Source organism: Trachemys scripta, chromosome 7 (assembly GCF_013100865.1).
Source record: "Trachemys scripta elegans isolate TJP31775 chromosome 7, CAS_Tse_1.0, whole genome shotgun sequence".
NCBI lineage: Eukaryota > Metazoa > Chordata > Testudines > Emydidae > Trachemys > Trachemys scripta.
The window spans coordinates 41,247,130-41,264,705 of NC_048304.1; the positions used below are offsets into that span (position 1 = coordinate 41,247,130).

The 17,576-nt window shown below is 37.5% G+C and overlaps 1 protein-coding gene across 1 annotated transcript in view; it reads right to left on the reverse strand.

The window, feature by feature from the left end:
* IARS1 (isoleucyl-tRNA synthetase 1) overlaps positions 1-17,576 on the reverse strand; it is a gene marked incomplete in the record, with an annotated part of 218,933 nt that overhangs the window by 105,208 nt on the left and 96,149 nt on the right. Inside the window, 1 exon segment of the mRNA XM_034777462.1 lies at positions 2,823-2,949. Within this exon segment, the coding sequence (XP_034633353.1) occupies positions 2,823-2,949 (127 nt within the window).

Consider the following 17,576-nt stretch of genomic DNA (forward strand, 5'->3'; position numbering starts at 1 on the left):
AGCTGCCGCCGAAGTGCTGCTGATCGACTCCCCCCCCACACACACACACACTTTGCTGCTTGGAGCGACAAAAAAGCTGGAGCCGGCCCTGAACTGGACAAGTGGAAACAAAACAGACTGGGCACGGGACATAGAAAAGATTTCTTCACAGACTAAAAACAGCATAGCCAGGGATTTCCTGTGGTTAGTGCTGTTATACAAGACTACTGGCAATAAAACTAGTTGGTCAAATGCCTTAGTTGAGTGACAGGAGCTCCAAGCCACATTAAAGCATCTGAACCACATCTTCACTAAATATTGAGCAACTTCAATTAAACTGTATGCCAGTTCTTTAGAACTTAAACATTTTATCTTCCTGCTTTATGAACCTGATCATGCAGCGTTAAAAGATTTTACATCTAGTTGAAATGGGTGCTTTTCTGCTTAGTCCTTTCTTCAGAAACTTGTAGGTTTAAGCTCTCAAATCAATGATTTTCACAGAGTAATAAAAAACATAAGTTTCAAATCTCACCTTCCACTATGTGTTTCTACTACCTTATAATTATACCAAAACTTAGTGCAGCTAAAATAAAACTGTGGGAGACTAGATATTGATTTGTACTATTTTTCACTTAACTTGCAATTAGTAACCTTTCTATATATTAAATAATAAATCCACAATTTTTTTCTGATTTTAACATGAACAATATAATTGCACGCATTAAGTGTTCCTTTTTGAAGGGCACATTGTTGAGGTTCAGTAGTCTGGTATGGCTACTGGACCACAGTAAAATTAAAAAGTTTGAGTGTTTCAATGTTAACCTTTTATATTAATTTTTAAACAACATCCCCTTTCATATAAAATATGAGTGAACATAGGCACACTCCGTTTGGATTTTACTGTGGCCCAGTGGCCATACCAGATTACCAAACCTCAACACTTGCTTTCTAGCCGGTGGGTACATGCAGCCTCAGGAGAAATGCAAGATGTCTGTATGCATTAGACCATTTCTTCCCCAATGTCTGATTCCTGGAGGCTATTTTCACTAAACTGCATGGACACTAAACTCAATCTTCCAAATTAGAAAAGGAATTGTAAAAATTTCATCAGTAAAAGAGGGACAGAGATTGTAAGGAGCATTACCAGAGGCCAATATGGATACTGTAGTCTTTTGTCCAGTCTTTTTCAGCTGCAGGACCAAACTTGAAATATTTTAGCATGATACAGTACTGAACCTTTACTAGTACTAAAACCCTTACTAGTCAGTACAGAGTATTTTCATTTTGACTTGGCCATTCTGTACCCATTAGGTACAAAACTGTCAGTCATGGAAGTGGATTTTAATCCACAGGTGGGCACTCAGAGAATTACAGCAATTGCTTCCAAGGAAGAGTAATATAAGAAAATGTTTGTTTTATTTTTAGCCATCTTAATGCAGTACAACATCTGCTTCAGGGAAACATTGTTAGCATAAAGCAACCTATCAACTCTCCATGGACCACCAACAAATAGTCCAGGGATCAGTTTGAGAATCTGTGTCCTAGTTTTTCCAAGGGTCATGAAGGACATAATACTGCAAGGGAAGGATAATATACAGCTGTTGGATGCAGGTCAGGATTCACTTAGCCTAAGAATCTCCACCATCTCCCTGCTGTACAAAACCTCTCCTCATTTGATGAAACCCGTCTCATCGGTGGCCTTAGGAAGATCATGTCAAAATCAGCAAAACACCATAACAGGAGCCTGAAGCAGCTCTAAGCAGGAAAGCAAGATGGGTTAATATAAACGGTAGCTTCTCAAATTTAAGTTTTTATAGTACAGTAAGACAGCAGAGACTGCCAACATATTTGGACAATACAGCAATAGTTGTGTAAATTTTTATGGAAAACACACCTTTTTGTTTATAAAAGTAAACAGTGGGTCAAGGAAGAAATAATTTGATCTTGCTCTGTTGGGCAGTAGAAATGTTTTTAAACATAAGAACAGGGAAAGGGTGTGAGGCATAAAAGTTACTTTTTACCACATATATTTTTTCTGTTATCCTGCTTCAGCCCAGAGTGATAATATGTGTTACCTCCTTATTAGTAAGGGGGGTAGAAAGGATAAGAAGCTTCAGAATGCTATCACCACCATTCAGGCTTATATGGGCATCCTGACAACTTCACTTGTTTTCTTTTTCCATCTAATTGTGTTATCAGAATTGACTAATCAAGCTGATCCCTAGAGTAGCAGTATTTTACCTTTAAAAAAATTGAACATCTGGGTGTTTTATGAAACCAGGAACTTGGGCACTGCCCAAGTACCTTGGTATATAGTTTTGTACATTTACTTCATGCTACTAATGCTGAGACACCTTACAACTCACCCAGTCCAATACCATATATTTATATATCAGCTTTTCTGCTAATGTAGGCTTAACTTGCAAGAGAAAATTTCAGGCAGTTTGTATCTACCAGTTATACACAGACTTTTTCTTGAGTGTTAAAAATTAAAATCAAGAGCTGAAAAATAGTGACTAAAAAAAAAATCCTTCTCTTCTCAGTTTTATTTTATGATGTTATAGTTTCACTAGTTCTCCTGAGTGTAGATTCTTCCAGGATAGAGCTTAATTTAAAACATAAAAAACAAAAGAAAAATACATCTGAAATTTTACATTAGAGAGATGAAGAAAAAAGCACTACTTTTTGTCCTTTACTCGCATAGCAGTTTTAAGAACTATTAGCGGAGTACTTCAAACTGCAAAGCACTAAGACCGTTCTGTGCTCTAGGAAATTAAGCAAACCAAAGTAATATAGCAGGATTTCTTCTGTCAATAACTGGAGATTTTTGTTTTCTTACGTACCTCTTCAAAATCACTGCTGACCCACAAAGGGATAGGTGTTCCCCAGTATCGGTTCCTGGAAATAGCCCAGTCACGTGCATCTTTCAGCCAGTTTCCAAAACGTTTCTCTCTCACAAAGTCAGGAACCCTGTTACGAAAGTTAAAAGCAATTACATTATTATCTACAAATGAAACCTTTCAGTCATCTGATAGGCAGACATTACATTCATACCTCCATATCACAACAAAATTGATTTACTTTCTGATATTTGCATTAATTGGTATAGTTTCAGGTTACTGTGTTGGCCATTTGCTAGGAATTGCATTTATTACTTGTATGACCTTTGGAGAAAAAAATAATAGTATTGCTTCTTCTGACTCCTACAGATCCTCAAATGTGCTATGCAAGTGCAAGAATATTATGTTTTATTGTTCATTCTCAAAGTAATTCAATCAACATCTGTGTTAGATTAGACAAATATCTACAATGTGCCCATGGATGCATATTATACCCATACAAAAGGTAATAATGATGTTCACACTTCACTGGGATACCTTTCTTTAGAAAATTACTACTAAAAGTTGAGATAAAGATTTAGAAAAATTCACATGATCACTATCTTACAAAAACAGTTCTTAAAGAAACAATCTTTTTTGACATTAACTGAGGATTCTGATATTGCAGACATCCACCCACCCACCCGTTTCTGGCTAATGCATGAAAATCTTATAACGGGGTTATAAGACAACAATAGTTAAAAGTTCAGTTGACTAGGCTAAGTTGGCACTGTGGGCCACTGTTTAGCACCTATCACCAGCCTTTGCTCCATGGATATCACTTCTATCAATACTGCATGAGTTAGAGACTATTCCAGAGCATGGATCCTTGAGAATAAACAAAGTTCCAGATCCTCTCACTCTCCCACAAGGTCATGGCTCTTGCCCTATTCTTGGTAAAACTGTTCATGGATCTCAAATTAAAAAAAATATATATATATATATATATATATATATATATAGTCAATGGCAACACTCTTTGAAGACTTCATTACTAGCTAAATGGGCTTTGAGAGACGTTTAACTATGAGATCTGACCATATGAAATATCTTGAAGATCAAAGATAATGCTGAGGATTATACCCCATCAAGGCTAATTAATCTGATCGTTTGGTTAATAATTGGTTATTCACATTCTCTACATAGTCACAAGCCACAGCCTGCTGTATTTGTTAAAAAACTAAACAAACCCAAACCTCAGTTAGTTACCTTCTTGTAACGGTTGTTCTTTGAGCTGTGTTGCACACATCCATTCTGCTGTAGGTGGGTGCGCACCTACACTAGAAATGGGCATATACTATCACTCAAAGTAGAACTTGTGCATTTTCCAGTTCTTTAGTAAAAAAAAAAAAAACCTTTTAAAAAAGAATTATTTGTACCTGATAGAAGCACTTATACAAAAATAAAAAGAGTTGCAAGCTAAATCTTGATATAAAGACAACCTTTCAGGCTTAGGGAGAACTTTTTTGGGATTATGGGATTCACTTACATAATTCATTTGCGGCTTTACAGCTTATACACATGTAGTTACAGCTGAAGAGAATTTTAAGACATAACTGTGTTTAATTCAATTCAGTGACTATACAATGTACTAGAAAAAGTGATAACTTTTGAGGTCAACAGCATATTACTTTCATGCCTAAAGAAACATTTTAAAAGTCACAGCACATAAAAGAAGTGGTGGGTTGTAGGAAGCAGCCCTGGAACTTAAAATTCATTATGCATATTCCTTAGGAAGTCAATGCATTTTTTTTTGAAGTTTCACTGAACATCAAGGCACTACAACATTTTCAGACCCCGTATTGCCATAGGCTTATAAGCATTACTGAGAGCTGGTGATATATTGCTTTAAGCCAATGTCACAGATACACAAATAAGAGTGTACAAAATTTAAGGGAAAAATATCCAGAATTATTTTTGACTTTCAAAAAGACTTCAGAGATTTAAAATGTCAAAAGCACCCATGTGATCATAGACTAAGTCTTAAGTTGTAAAGTGTCAATGGGACTTAGGTGCTTTAGAATTATTTATCCTCACTGACTTTACCTACACCCCTCATAGCACCAGTGTTAATATTCCCGTAACTCCACTCCCCAAGCCCCACCCAACTATTTAAAACTGAAAGTGGGTAAAAAGAGCCTGACTTATCCATAGGAACATTTTATTTACTGATTTTTCTAAGATTTGAAGTAGCCATGCCTCAAAAAAGTACTTGCATGCAAGTATGCAAAATGGTATGGAAAAATGCTAACTCTGAAGTCTACTAATTAAAGAAAAGCAAAACATTAACATAAAACTAATGAAATTCAAGTTGCAATACTTATGAGTCTCAAAAAATATTTAATGAAATTCAACTCAATTCAAAATGAGTAATTTGCCAAAGAGTATGAACATTGATCAGTTTGGTGATACAAATATGGTCCAAATATAATAGCCAGGTATAATGCAGATGTATGCAATCGAGCAGTATTGTGAATTTCCTAATTCTTACCCGCCTATCCAGCCAGTGATTCAAGCAGAAACTCTTCCAGAGGCATCCTTCAAGCAACCATGTTGGGACTTTCTATAGTACTCATCACCATAATATCTGAGGGTGTATCTGTCTAAATATGCTTTGCTAGATTCCAAAAAATATTTCCACAAACACTAAAGAAGGCTTCACTGGTTAAAAAGCCATCTCGGTTAAATGGTGAGATGAAAGCAACAATAAAAAAAATTAATTAACAAATGGAAAAACAAAGAAGCTGATCGCAACTAGTACAAATCAACAGTTAGGAAATTCTGACAATTGATAATGGAAGCTAAAAGTAACAATTAAAAAACCTACGGCCAGCAGGGTTAAGGACAATAAGAAGGAATTCTTTAAATGTGTATCAGGTTGACTGACTGGGAGCCATCTTGTGATAAATTATGATACTGTATATTGACCTTGTTATTGGGGTATTTTCTATATGATTATATTGGTTTCTCTCAGCAAGGGTCTGTCTTGAAAAACAGGTAAGAAGGAACACAACTCAAGCTAAGCCACTCCTCAGCTGTTAACATACAGAACTATTGACCCTATGGATTCTGGCTAGACCTCCTACTGAGCCTACTGGACTGGTTTTGACCAGAAGAACAAAAGAACTATAGCAGGGTTTAAAGAGAAAGGGGCAGTAGCTGTTATGGGGAACCAGACAGATATAGGGACCTGTTGAGAGTCTCTAATGCTTTGTTCCTACTATTAACCCAACAATTCTTGTTTTAAGAAGGCTGCCTGATCATTGTATACCACGGATCACAGATTCCCAAACTGAAGAACCACAGGTGAGAGAACTTAGTGGGCAAGCCATAAAGAATTAAAGGACAGTAGCATAATTAATGCCAATCAACATGGTTTTATGGAAGATAGGTCTTGTAAAACACACAAACTTGATAATGTTTTTTGATTAGATCAAATGTCTGGTTAAAAAAAGGTAACTCTGTTAAAATAATGGATTTGTGTAAGGTATCTGACTTTGCCCTCACATTGCCATAAAATCTGAATTATCCTCCCCCCTCCCCAATATAAACTCTGATGGAGCCCATATTAAATAGATTAAAAACACCTGACAGATAGATCTCAGAGTAACTGTAAACAGGTAATGCTCATCCAGTGTAGGTGTTTCTAGTGGGGTCTCAGAAGGATCAGTTATTGACACAATACTATTCAGTATGTTTTTCAGTCACCAAAAAAAAAACCCCCAAGATAATTACTGGAAGATGACAAAGAAATTAGTGGAGTGGTAAAGAGTGATGGATACAGACCACCCTTGGATTGTTTGGTAAGGTGGGCTCATTTGAACAACCTGTATTTTAACACAATCAAATGCAAGGTCTAAAAACAAAGGACATAGATCACAAAAGAAGGGGGAATTTCTCCTCAAATATAATCACACAAAGAATTAAGGGGTCACTGTAGACAACTAATTTAATATGAGGTCCCAGTGCAATCCCGTAGCTAAGAGGACTAATGCATTCCTTGGATGTATAAGCAAAGGAAAATCAATTAGGAGGAATAGGGAGTTGATATTTCTTCTCTATATGGTATTGATGAAATCATTACTGGACTACCGTAGTCAGTTCTGGTGTCCACACTTCAAGCAGGACATTGAAAAAGTGGATAGGTTCAGAAAAGAGCTTCAAAAACGATACCAGATCTGGAAAACATGCATTATAGTGAGAGACTCAAGAAATTTCATTTAGTTTATCCAACAAGTTAAAAAGTGACAATCATCATCTACAAGTACCTACACTGGGAAGAGATTTCAGATAATAGACTGCACTTTGATCTAGCAGAAAAAGGCATAATAAGATCCAAATATAGGGAGCCAAAACCAGAAAAACCTAGACTAAAAAAAATTGTGTTATTTAAACAGTGAAGGTAATTAACCATTGGTACAATTTATCTGGTGATGTGATGGATTCTCCATCACTTGACGTATCAACATCAAGACTGGATGTTTTTCTAAAAGACATTCTATAGTTCTAACAGAAGTTACGGACTTGATACAGAAATTACTGGGTGAGGTTCTATTGTTTGTGTTAGGTAGGAGGTCAAACTACATGATCACAAGAGTCCGATCTGGCCTTAAATATATATGATGTTGAATCTCTTTTATCATTACCTGCAAAAAAGACCTAGTGGTTTTCTCTTCACCTTCAACATATTGAGGGGAAAAACAGTCTAAGCCATTCATTGCTTGCCTCTTCCAGTCACTTTCCCTTCCCACCCCAAAATTCATCCAGCATTTCTTGGAGTATAGGCAGTCTGGTCCATAAGCCAGATCCTACAACAGCAGCACTTAAAACCTCTTCTGCAGCCTGCTGAAGGTACTGGCTCTTTAAACAGTTTCATTTATGCGGATACAGGTGCATTGGAAATCTCAATGGATGTGATTACTACTAGGCCAGAAAGCTTCTTCAGCCAACTAAGGAAGCATCAGACATCAAAAATACTTGAGACAGATAACTAAATGATGTAACTTTTTGCTAATTTTTTCTGACCTTTTTAACTTCAAAAGTTATCTTCCACTACGCTATCATTTTTTGTTTGTGCTAAGAGTATAAGCTCTGTGTAACTACCAACATCAAGTAATTATGGCTGAAATAGCTTAAAGAAATCGAACAGTTAAGCTTTCTTGCACCGAAATTAAGAATATTCAGGCTTCACGGATTCTTTTAGAGTTGAAACTTGTTACTGTAACACTCTTCATGCTGACCTTCAGAGACCATCTCTCCAATCACAAGTGGAAACTGTATTACAAACATTAGCATGTGACTATCAGACCAACAATGTGGAAAACTTCTCTTTACACTGCTCTTACAGAAACTAATTGCCCTTTTTTAAGAAGTTCTTAGACACTGTGATTAGCTTAAATTCTTAGTCCTATTTAAAATAGCCAGAGGTTGGTACAATCCCCCGGGACATTAAAATGCTTAAGAGTTTTCTCTTAGCCTCCTCAAAATGTATATATAAATAATTTCTTTCCCTTAATGTGTACAATAACCGGGAAAGTTTAAACATTTGAATTCTCTCTCCCCTTGAGCTATAAAGCCATACTTCCTTTTTCTAGAGAAATTGTCTGAGCCCGATGCTAGCCTTTAGTGCAACACTAGAGATCATGTCATGTGCTACAGATGGGGCTCACTAATAGCAATGGTATGTTGCTCTGTTGGATTTATAACATGAGGGTCATCAATTGGTATAATAAGAACATAAGAACTGCTATACTGGGTCGGACCAATGATCCATGTAGCCCAGTCTCCTGTCTCTTACAACGGCCAGTACCAGAGTTTCAAGGGGAGTGTACAGAACAGGGTAATTATGGAGAGACCAACCCATGTCTGCCCTTCCTGGATTCTTGCAGTCAGAGGTTTAGGGGTACCCCAAGTATGGGGTTACAGACCTGACCGTCTTGGCTAATAGCCATTGATGAACCTAGGCTCCATGAACTTAACTAGTCCTTTTTTGAACCAGTCATACTTTTGGCCATCACAACATTCCAGGGCCATGAGTTTCCACAGGTTAATTGTACATCGTGTGAAAAAGTATTGCCTTGTTTGCATTAAACCTGCTGCCTATTAATTTAATCAGTGACCCTTGTTTTTTTGTTACTGTTGCTATTATTCTAATAAAATAATGCTTTAAATATTTGACCATTTTTAACAAGGACAATATGTGACTGATCAATCGACTAATTATTTGTGGACTGGTCAAATGCCAAATCCTAACAACCATCTTACCAATCAGCTAATCGTTCTGCCAGGTGGCGCTCTGTCCCTTTGTTTTGTTTCAACAGAAATAGCTACTGATTTTTCAGTCTGACACATCTGGCTTTTCTGCACATTAGAAAATATCAGGAGCACCTTCTATTTAGAACTTTTACAAGAATGGTAAACTGAATACTAACTATTCCAAATAATATCTATACAAATATTTGTTTATTATGCTGCAGGGAATAGCAACAGTCCTTGAGTTAATTTTCCAAAGCTTAATTTCCCAGCCTGTTGGCCACACATAATGCTCTTCCAATCACAAAAGGGAAAGAAGATACTCAATGTTCTTCCTGTAGTTCCTGAAGAAAGATCAAGACTATCTGTCCAAGATACCCATTCCCTTTCTGGAGACCTCATCTCTGCTCTTCCATCCCCCTCCCCCGCCAAAAATATGGACTGCATTCTTCTGTGCCACCCACGCAGAAAAACACAAAATAAATCTGCAGGGGGACACGTCTCTCTTCCCCAGAAGGGCGTCTGTTCCAGCATTCCTGGAGCAGCTTCAGAGATGCAAATCACTGCAGCAGGAGGGAGACTGGGCATGCGTGCCTGCAGGTGAGACGTTGATCACCATCAGGGGGTGGAGACAGTGTCTCTCGCGCTTGTTGGCTGTCTTTCTCCCTTGATATTGTGGCTCGAGGGGCGTGGAGGAGGGTAGGTCTTTTTGTTATGCAGGAGGAAGGCTCTGTCCCTGAGGCAGAAATGTAGCAGCCTGCCTAGAAAAATTTAACTTCTTGAGAAAAAAAAACACTTAAACATTAGTATTATGTTACTGAAAATTGTTTCTTTTTAAGTTAAAGAAAATAGCTTTTGTAAAAAAAAAAAAATTTGTTAATGTTGCTGTTGATGGTTAATTGATCTCATTCTCTGAGGCAGACATGTAGCAACCTATCAGAATAATTAACAATGTTACTATGCAATCATTAGTTAACTGTTCCCATTCTCAGACAATTCCCCCAGGAACATAAAAACCTGTAAAAGTTTTAAGGCCCCAGCATTGCCAGTGATGTAAAACCTTATAAATTACATGAGTAGGCTTTTCTTCAGTGAAATTTTAATTCAGGCTTCTGCAAGAAGGTTCTATGGAAACCAGATTTACTCTCCCTCAGTCTTTCACTGTGAACTATCATTTTTCTTTGTCTGACCCATCCTTTTCCCAAGTTAAGAATCTAATGCCAAAATTTAAACTGGCAAAAAGCAAGCCATGAGGGCCAATGGGATATAAAGTCCTTCAAACAGGATCTTTGTCAGCTGAGTTCTACAGGAAAATTGTTTTCCCTGTCCTCCAAGTCTAAATACTGCAGTGTCTAAGATATAAGGTGTCTAAGCCTGTGTGACCTTATGTGTAGGATGGGAAGAAGAGCAGAGAGTGGTTCCAGCCCTGAATTATATATTAACAGAAATAATTAACTCATTGTTGCTGATCTGGTCAGAATTTGCATCCCCACTCAGAAACATTCTGAAGACTAATACTGGTTAGAATCAGTTCTGGTACTTTCTAATGCAACATGTTTTTTATTTTCAAAATTGATGGGCAGGGGTAAAAACTATAAAGAAGTACATAATGATAAAATAAAAATGATTGACAGGAAAGACAGACAGCTGTTCCTTTTTCACAAGCCTACTTTGAAATGTTTCTACAGTGCTCATACTGTAATTCTAAATATTGATTTAAACTCATTCTACTCCAGAGCTCATACGTGCACTGCAGCACTAAATGAGTTGCTACACCTTTCCCCATTTCTTCCTCCCAGCACGAGATATAGGACTACTGTCTCATCGCTATTTCTTCTATGTATTGCTGAAGACAACAGTGTAAATATTTAAGTAAATAGTACTGTCAAATACTGCTATAGCAGAAATGTCACTTACTTTACCACTAAAACAACTTTAACTGTTAGATGAAATTATATGTCTGATTATATAGCTTTAAGTACATTAAATATTTAATATATACTAATTCTTTTTCATCCATCAACTATTTTTTATTCACTACATTCTTCTGAAAGCCACAGTAACTTAGCTATAGTTAATCAAGTTTCACTTGATAAATTTCTAATGATTAAAAGAAGTTCCTTGGGCTATGAGCTATTTTAAGACATACATTTTTAACATCCTGAAATTTAGTGCAGCAGCCAAATATTTAACCATCCACTATTTTAAGAGTTAGACGGGAAAAAAGAGAATTACCTTAACTAGAATAAGAAAGATTGTATGATGGAGGAGTAAGCTACTGCACTAGTTTTCTTCCTCTTCTACAAGCACAAATCCTAGCTTAGGTCTCAAATGTCCATTTGTTTAATCTTATCTGGGGCCCAAAACTAATCTGCCCTTTGGCATAATGGGAATTCTCTCTTTAAGCAAATCATAAAACCAGAAACTAATGTGGTTGCTGCACATCACAAATAAGCTGTATTAATGGAGGGGTAAGTAGAATCTAATAAATGGCACTAGTCCCTCAATTTCAAACACCAACTTTTCTTCAAAATCTAAACACATTTTGGTTGAAAAAATAGTTTGAACTTAGTATAACATTTACGGTCACTGCCTTTTTAAACAGGCATCTAGACCTCAAACACTCTAGAATCTAAAATCTCCTTTATGTTAATTTATCCTACAATAACCAACTCTCAATGTGCCTCAAATTAATTTTTAATTGTTTTAATTCAAGGAGAAAAGTAAGTGAATTCTCATGCCATTCTGATACTAATTAGCTCCAATTCTATATCATAGGCCTAATTTAACCAGCTAGCGAGGGGATTAATAGAGACAAAAAAGAAAAATCAACAGTTTGCAAAGACATGCAGAATTTTCAAGAAAAGAATCTCTCCCCTCCAACTCATGGAAGTTTATTACAATAGTCCTCATGCCATCTACCCTACACAAAGAGTTACGGTCACCTCAGTAAAAGGAAACTGTATTCTTTCCATATATGCCCTACTAATTTTTGAAGTTATTAGTATTTTCAGCCTTTTTTGTATCCTACCCTGTTTTTCGTAGCAACAAACACTTTAGAGCAGCAGTTCTCAACCAGGAGTCTGGGGGGCCACAAGCAGGTTTCAGCAGGTCCACCAAGCAGGGGCCAGTGTTTGACTCACTGGAGCCCAGGGCAGAAAGCCAAAGCCCCGTTGTGCAGAGCTGAAGCCCGGGGCTCTGAGCTCTGCCATCTGGGGCTGAAGTTGAAGCCTGAGCAATTTAGCTTTGTGGGGTCCTCTGTGGTGTGGGGACTCAGGCAATTGCCCTGCTTTCTACCCCCTAACGCCGGCCCTAGCCTTTATATGCAGAAAACCAGTTGTGGCGGCACAGGTGGGCCATGGAGTTTTTATAGCATATTAGGGGGGCCTCAGAAAGAAAAAGTTTGAGAACCGACTCATTTTATATAAAGTGCACACACAAGCAAGCCTCAAAGATTTTTACTTTGCACGATGCAGACACTATGCTAATTACTCTTACCCTAATCTGGCCAATGATGCTGAAAATTTTGCATTTTCAAATGCACCCTTTCACTTACTGAAATAAAGCCTTCACTCTACTCTTTCCACACCATTTTCTTTAAAATGTTTTGACTTTTGCATGCAAAAGTATGTTACAATGGAGTACAAATTAATTAGCCTGTTTTAACAAATATACATTAATATTTTAAAGACTTATAGAAGGACAGACATTCAACATAATGTATTTACTGATAATTTAGTAAATTCTCTAAAGACTTCGTGTTAAAAGTAGGTTAGTCAATTAGTCTTCCAAATCTGAAGTCTTTATTTCAAATAATCCCTTAATTGGCAAGTGACATGGAATTTTTTTTGTGGCCACTTCATTAGGGAGAAAGAACATTTGCCACAGATTGTCACAATTGGTAATCTCTGCTCTAGAGTCCTTGAGCAGGAATAGCAGATATATTGAATCAGAATCCAGGTGCATGTCAGGATTGCTAGAAAAGACCTTAAATTACTCTAATCTACACTAAATCTGATTTTTACCAGTGATAATGCACTCTCACTTACATTGTGCTAAAACAACACAATACAATGAGTTACTTTTGCAGTTGTTTTCTTTTACATCCCAGCCTAGATGACAGAAGGAAGTTTGCATTCTCCCCAGTAAATGCTACCATCTAGTGTTGGACTTTGCTATATGCTTAGGCAATTGTGGATGCCTTAAAGGAAACTTAATTGGCATTTAGATTACATGAACCACAAGATATATTCGGTCATATAGACACAAAATGACAATTCTATTATCATATTAGAAAAAGTAGGAAGTTACAGTGTTTGGTTAAAAAAGTCTCTACTTATGCCAAATAAAAGAAATATAACTTTCACATTTAAAATTAAACAGCTTACATGGGGAAAAATATCCATTTGTTATTCTTAACTAAAGCTTCACTGATAGACAGCAAAAAAAGGGACTTACGGAATTAATTTTATTGCTAGAAGTTGAAAGAGGTGTAGTAAAACCTTCAAGTTAAATAAAAGGGTTAAAACAAGTTAGCTTTCTCATCCATAAAAACAAACTTCTATCTTTTCAAGTATTAAACATCAAATTGACACTGAAAGTTACATTTGCAACAAGTGAATTTGCAAAATTCACAAGCCAAAAAGTACAAAATCATTATATAGCTACAGTAATATACTATTACATTCAGGAGGCCAGATCCTCAGCTAGTGCAAGTTAGCCCAGACTACATTTGTACGAGCTAGTGATCTGGTCCATAGTATGTTTGATTATTACAGTAATTAAGTTTATATTCAACTTAATCACTAATTATCAAAAATATCAGGTATGCATTATAAGTATGAAAAGCAATTATTGTTAGAACCTTAACATGTTCTGACTTTCTGCTTTTAATGTTGCGAAATTATCAATATAGATTTTTGCTCTAGATTTAATAGACAATGGGACTGTTTTCAGAGAAAAAAATATGACTTTGGGACCTTGCTTCTAGTTGGGGACAAGATGGAGAAAAGGTAAGAACTAGCTGACCAGTCTTCTCTCAGAATTTCCCATTATCTAATGCAGGGGTCGGCAACCTTCGGCACGCAGCCCATCAGGGTGATCCACTGGTGGGCTGCGAGACATTTTGCACGGCCTCCTGCAGCTCCCAACGGCCACGGTTTACCCTTCCCGGTCAATGTGGCCACGGGCCACAGGGTCGTGCTGGCCACCACTTCGATTGGTCATATTTTTTTCCCCTCTTTGAAAACAATGCTGACCCCTGATCTAATGCTTTGTGCAATCAAGCCTCCTGCAGGTGGGGAAATGTAATAGGTTAGGATGGTTTTAAAAATAAAATGAAGTTACTTATTGTCTTTTGCATCTGTCTGTCTCCCCTTCCATCATTCTTCCTTTCCCCCCTATGATGGGGCTTTTACTTTAGATACAAAGAATGCCTGATCTGGAAGTTGGTGGGTCATGCCTGAAGGTAGAGTTTTTGATAACTAGTCACGTGGGGACTCTTTGGCCAAACTTAATCACAGTACTACCAGTAGGTGAGAGGGTGAGAAAGGGAGACCTTTTAAAAACTGAAATGTACATGCGACAGCTGACTCAGCATATCTCTTCTGTTTATTTCCACACTTTTCTACAGCCCTCATCAACTCAAATATAAATTACACAGACTTCCGACTCCAGTGTGAGGTAGGGAAGTATTATCCCTCTTTTATAGATGGTGTGACAGACCCATAGCAGTGGGGTACAGGAGTCTGGTAGAGGGCAAATATACTGGTCACTAGATGAGTAGTTTTCTGTTCCCTGAGTGACCAGAGAAGGGGCTGCACTAGAGTAATCAGGAACCTGCTAAAACCAGTTGAGGAATCAATTAAGGCAGGCTAATCAGGGCACCTGGGTTTTAAAAGCTCACTTCAGTTTGTGGTGCTAGTGTGAGGAGCTGGGAGCAAGAAGCTGAGAGTGAGAGGGTGTGCTGCTGGAGGACTGAGGAGCACAAGCATTATCAGACACCAGGAGGAAGGTCCTGTGGTGAGAATAAGGAAGGTGTTTGGAGGAGGCCATGGGGAAGTAGCTGTCATGCAGCTGTTACAGGAGGCACTATAGACAGCTGCAGTCCACAGGGCTGGAACCTGGAGTAGAGGGCGGGCCTGGGTTCCCCCCAAACCTCCCAATTGACCTGGACTGTGGGTTTTTCCAGAGGTGAAGGTCTCTGGGCTGTTCCCCAACCCACATGGTGAATCTCTGAGGCAAGAAAATCCGCCAATAAGTGCAGGACCCATCAAGATAGAGGAGGAACTTTGTCACAATGGGGAAACTGAAGCAACAAGATTAAGTGATTTGACCAAGGTTACAACATGAACTGTAATTCCAGCAATTCTAACCTTGTATAGGAACATAGGGGAAAAGTTCATGGAGCAGAGTCTTATGTAAGGGACCGTGACTTATTGGCACTGGGGATCAGGGCTCTTGAGTTTTGTTTACCAGTTTTACCACACTTGCTCCAAGACATTTGGCAAGTCACATGTCTGTACTTCCACCTCCCTAGCTGTAAAATGGGTAGACAACCAACTTCAGTCATAGGAGATTGAGAAGCTTTTCTGTAAAGCTCTGAGCTCCTACTTAACTTTGAAGTAGTACTGTTCCATTTGCTCATGCATTCTTTCAAGATATTACTAGCTCATTTTTCAAAATGAAGACAGTTGCTAGCTTTAAAGCCATGCCTGTTCAAAAATGTATTAATGGTAAGTTAACTCATTAAAAAACTAATTAGGAATTCAATTAGGTTATAAAGTTTGTCAAACTCTGTTTAAAATTTAATCTATTTTGTCAAAAGCAACATCTATAAGAAGAGAGTATTCTTAAGGGACAATATTCTTAACAGTCATTTTTTTTGAATTAAAAAAGCAAGGCAGTCATAAAACTCATTTGCAAAGGTTAATACAGCCCCAAAGGCATTCATCTCCAGTTTTCCTGTTTTTAGGAGATGCTGAAGCCCTCAAGAACCCAAATCAGAATTTAAAAAGTTAGGTCCTACTACCAAGGCCGTAACAAAATGGCCAAATCCCTCCAATACAAAGCTCCTGATTTTGAGACATGCTGAGTACCTACAACCGAAGTCAGCGGGAAATGACGGCAGCACCTCTGAAATCAAGCCCCAAGGCTGTCGTACATGTAAGTGAGAGTTATGGTACACAGAAGGGAAATGTTTTCACTGAGCAGCCTTTTTTGAGAGAGTCTAAAACTCACATCATTTTTGCTACATAAAGTTTTTTTTTTTATACTATATCCTGGATGCCTTTAAATTTTTTTTTTATGAAATCACATGCTAGAGAAATCAGCATAATTTTACAAGACATTTTAAAAGTACAAGCTTCCCTGCGTCAGTGAAGCCACAAAAATGAAATTATGCTAATCCATAAGACATCATTGCTTTTACAGGATGCCTTTAAAAAAAAAAAAAAAAGGCGTTCAGTTAAGTCATGGCATGTGTGTCATCTGAACAGACAATTTTTCCCAAATAAGACAAACTACTTTTAATTATTAAGAGTTACGAATATTGTCAATTAACAAAATCATTGGATGGGGGAAGTGTAATTTTTTTTAAAAATTACTGGCATACTTTTCTTCAGTATCTTATACTATTAGCATAAGCCTATCTTTTCTATGACAGCTGTCAACATTTGGGGTCAAGTTTATCTCCAGGGCAAATGATGTACATACAGCTGTAGTCATCACTTAAATCCTCAACGTGATGATTAAGTAGAATTCAAGTGGAGATCTCCTGGATCAGGATGAATGTTGCCGTTGGTGAATATACCTTCAAGTTCTACCTCTACATGTCCTCCCACACCAAGATTAAAAGCCCATTAGACAGATATTGTTTTTACTATTGGAACACTCCTTTTCCTTATTAATGAATAAACAACTGTAGTTTTCACATTGACATCAGGCAAATAAACGTGTATACTCATTCTTAGTCATCAGAACAGTAAAAACTTCTTGTAAAAGGTAATTCAAGCAGAGGGCAAAACACTTGTGCCCCCTCCTTCCATTATTTTTCCCAAAAGTGGAACCAGCAGTATGCTTTGCTACTAAAAACTGAAAGCAACATTAAGTATAAAACCACCTTATAAACCCAAGCTGTTCATTTTCTTACCGCACACTTAATGAGCCACCTCTGAAGCATTTTGGATAATATACAACAAGGAGCTGCTTAATTCTCTCATGTCAATTAATATTCACAGCAGGCATATCACTTTAAAAAAAATCTTCCATGCAAGCCGAGTTTCATAAGAGCTATTTAGGGAGATCTTAATTGCTATCCACCTGCTAAAAAGGAGTGCAGGGATGGCAGAAATTAATTCAAGTCGCCCCTCAAACTTGGCTACATTTTGAGAGTCCCAGAGAATACAGCACTAAAGCCTTCACTCTGAGCTGTCTTAACACCAGGGTATTTAAATACTGTACACCCAA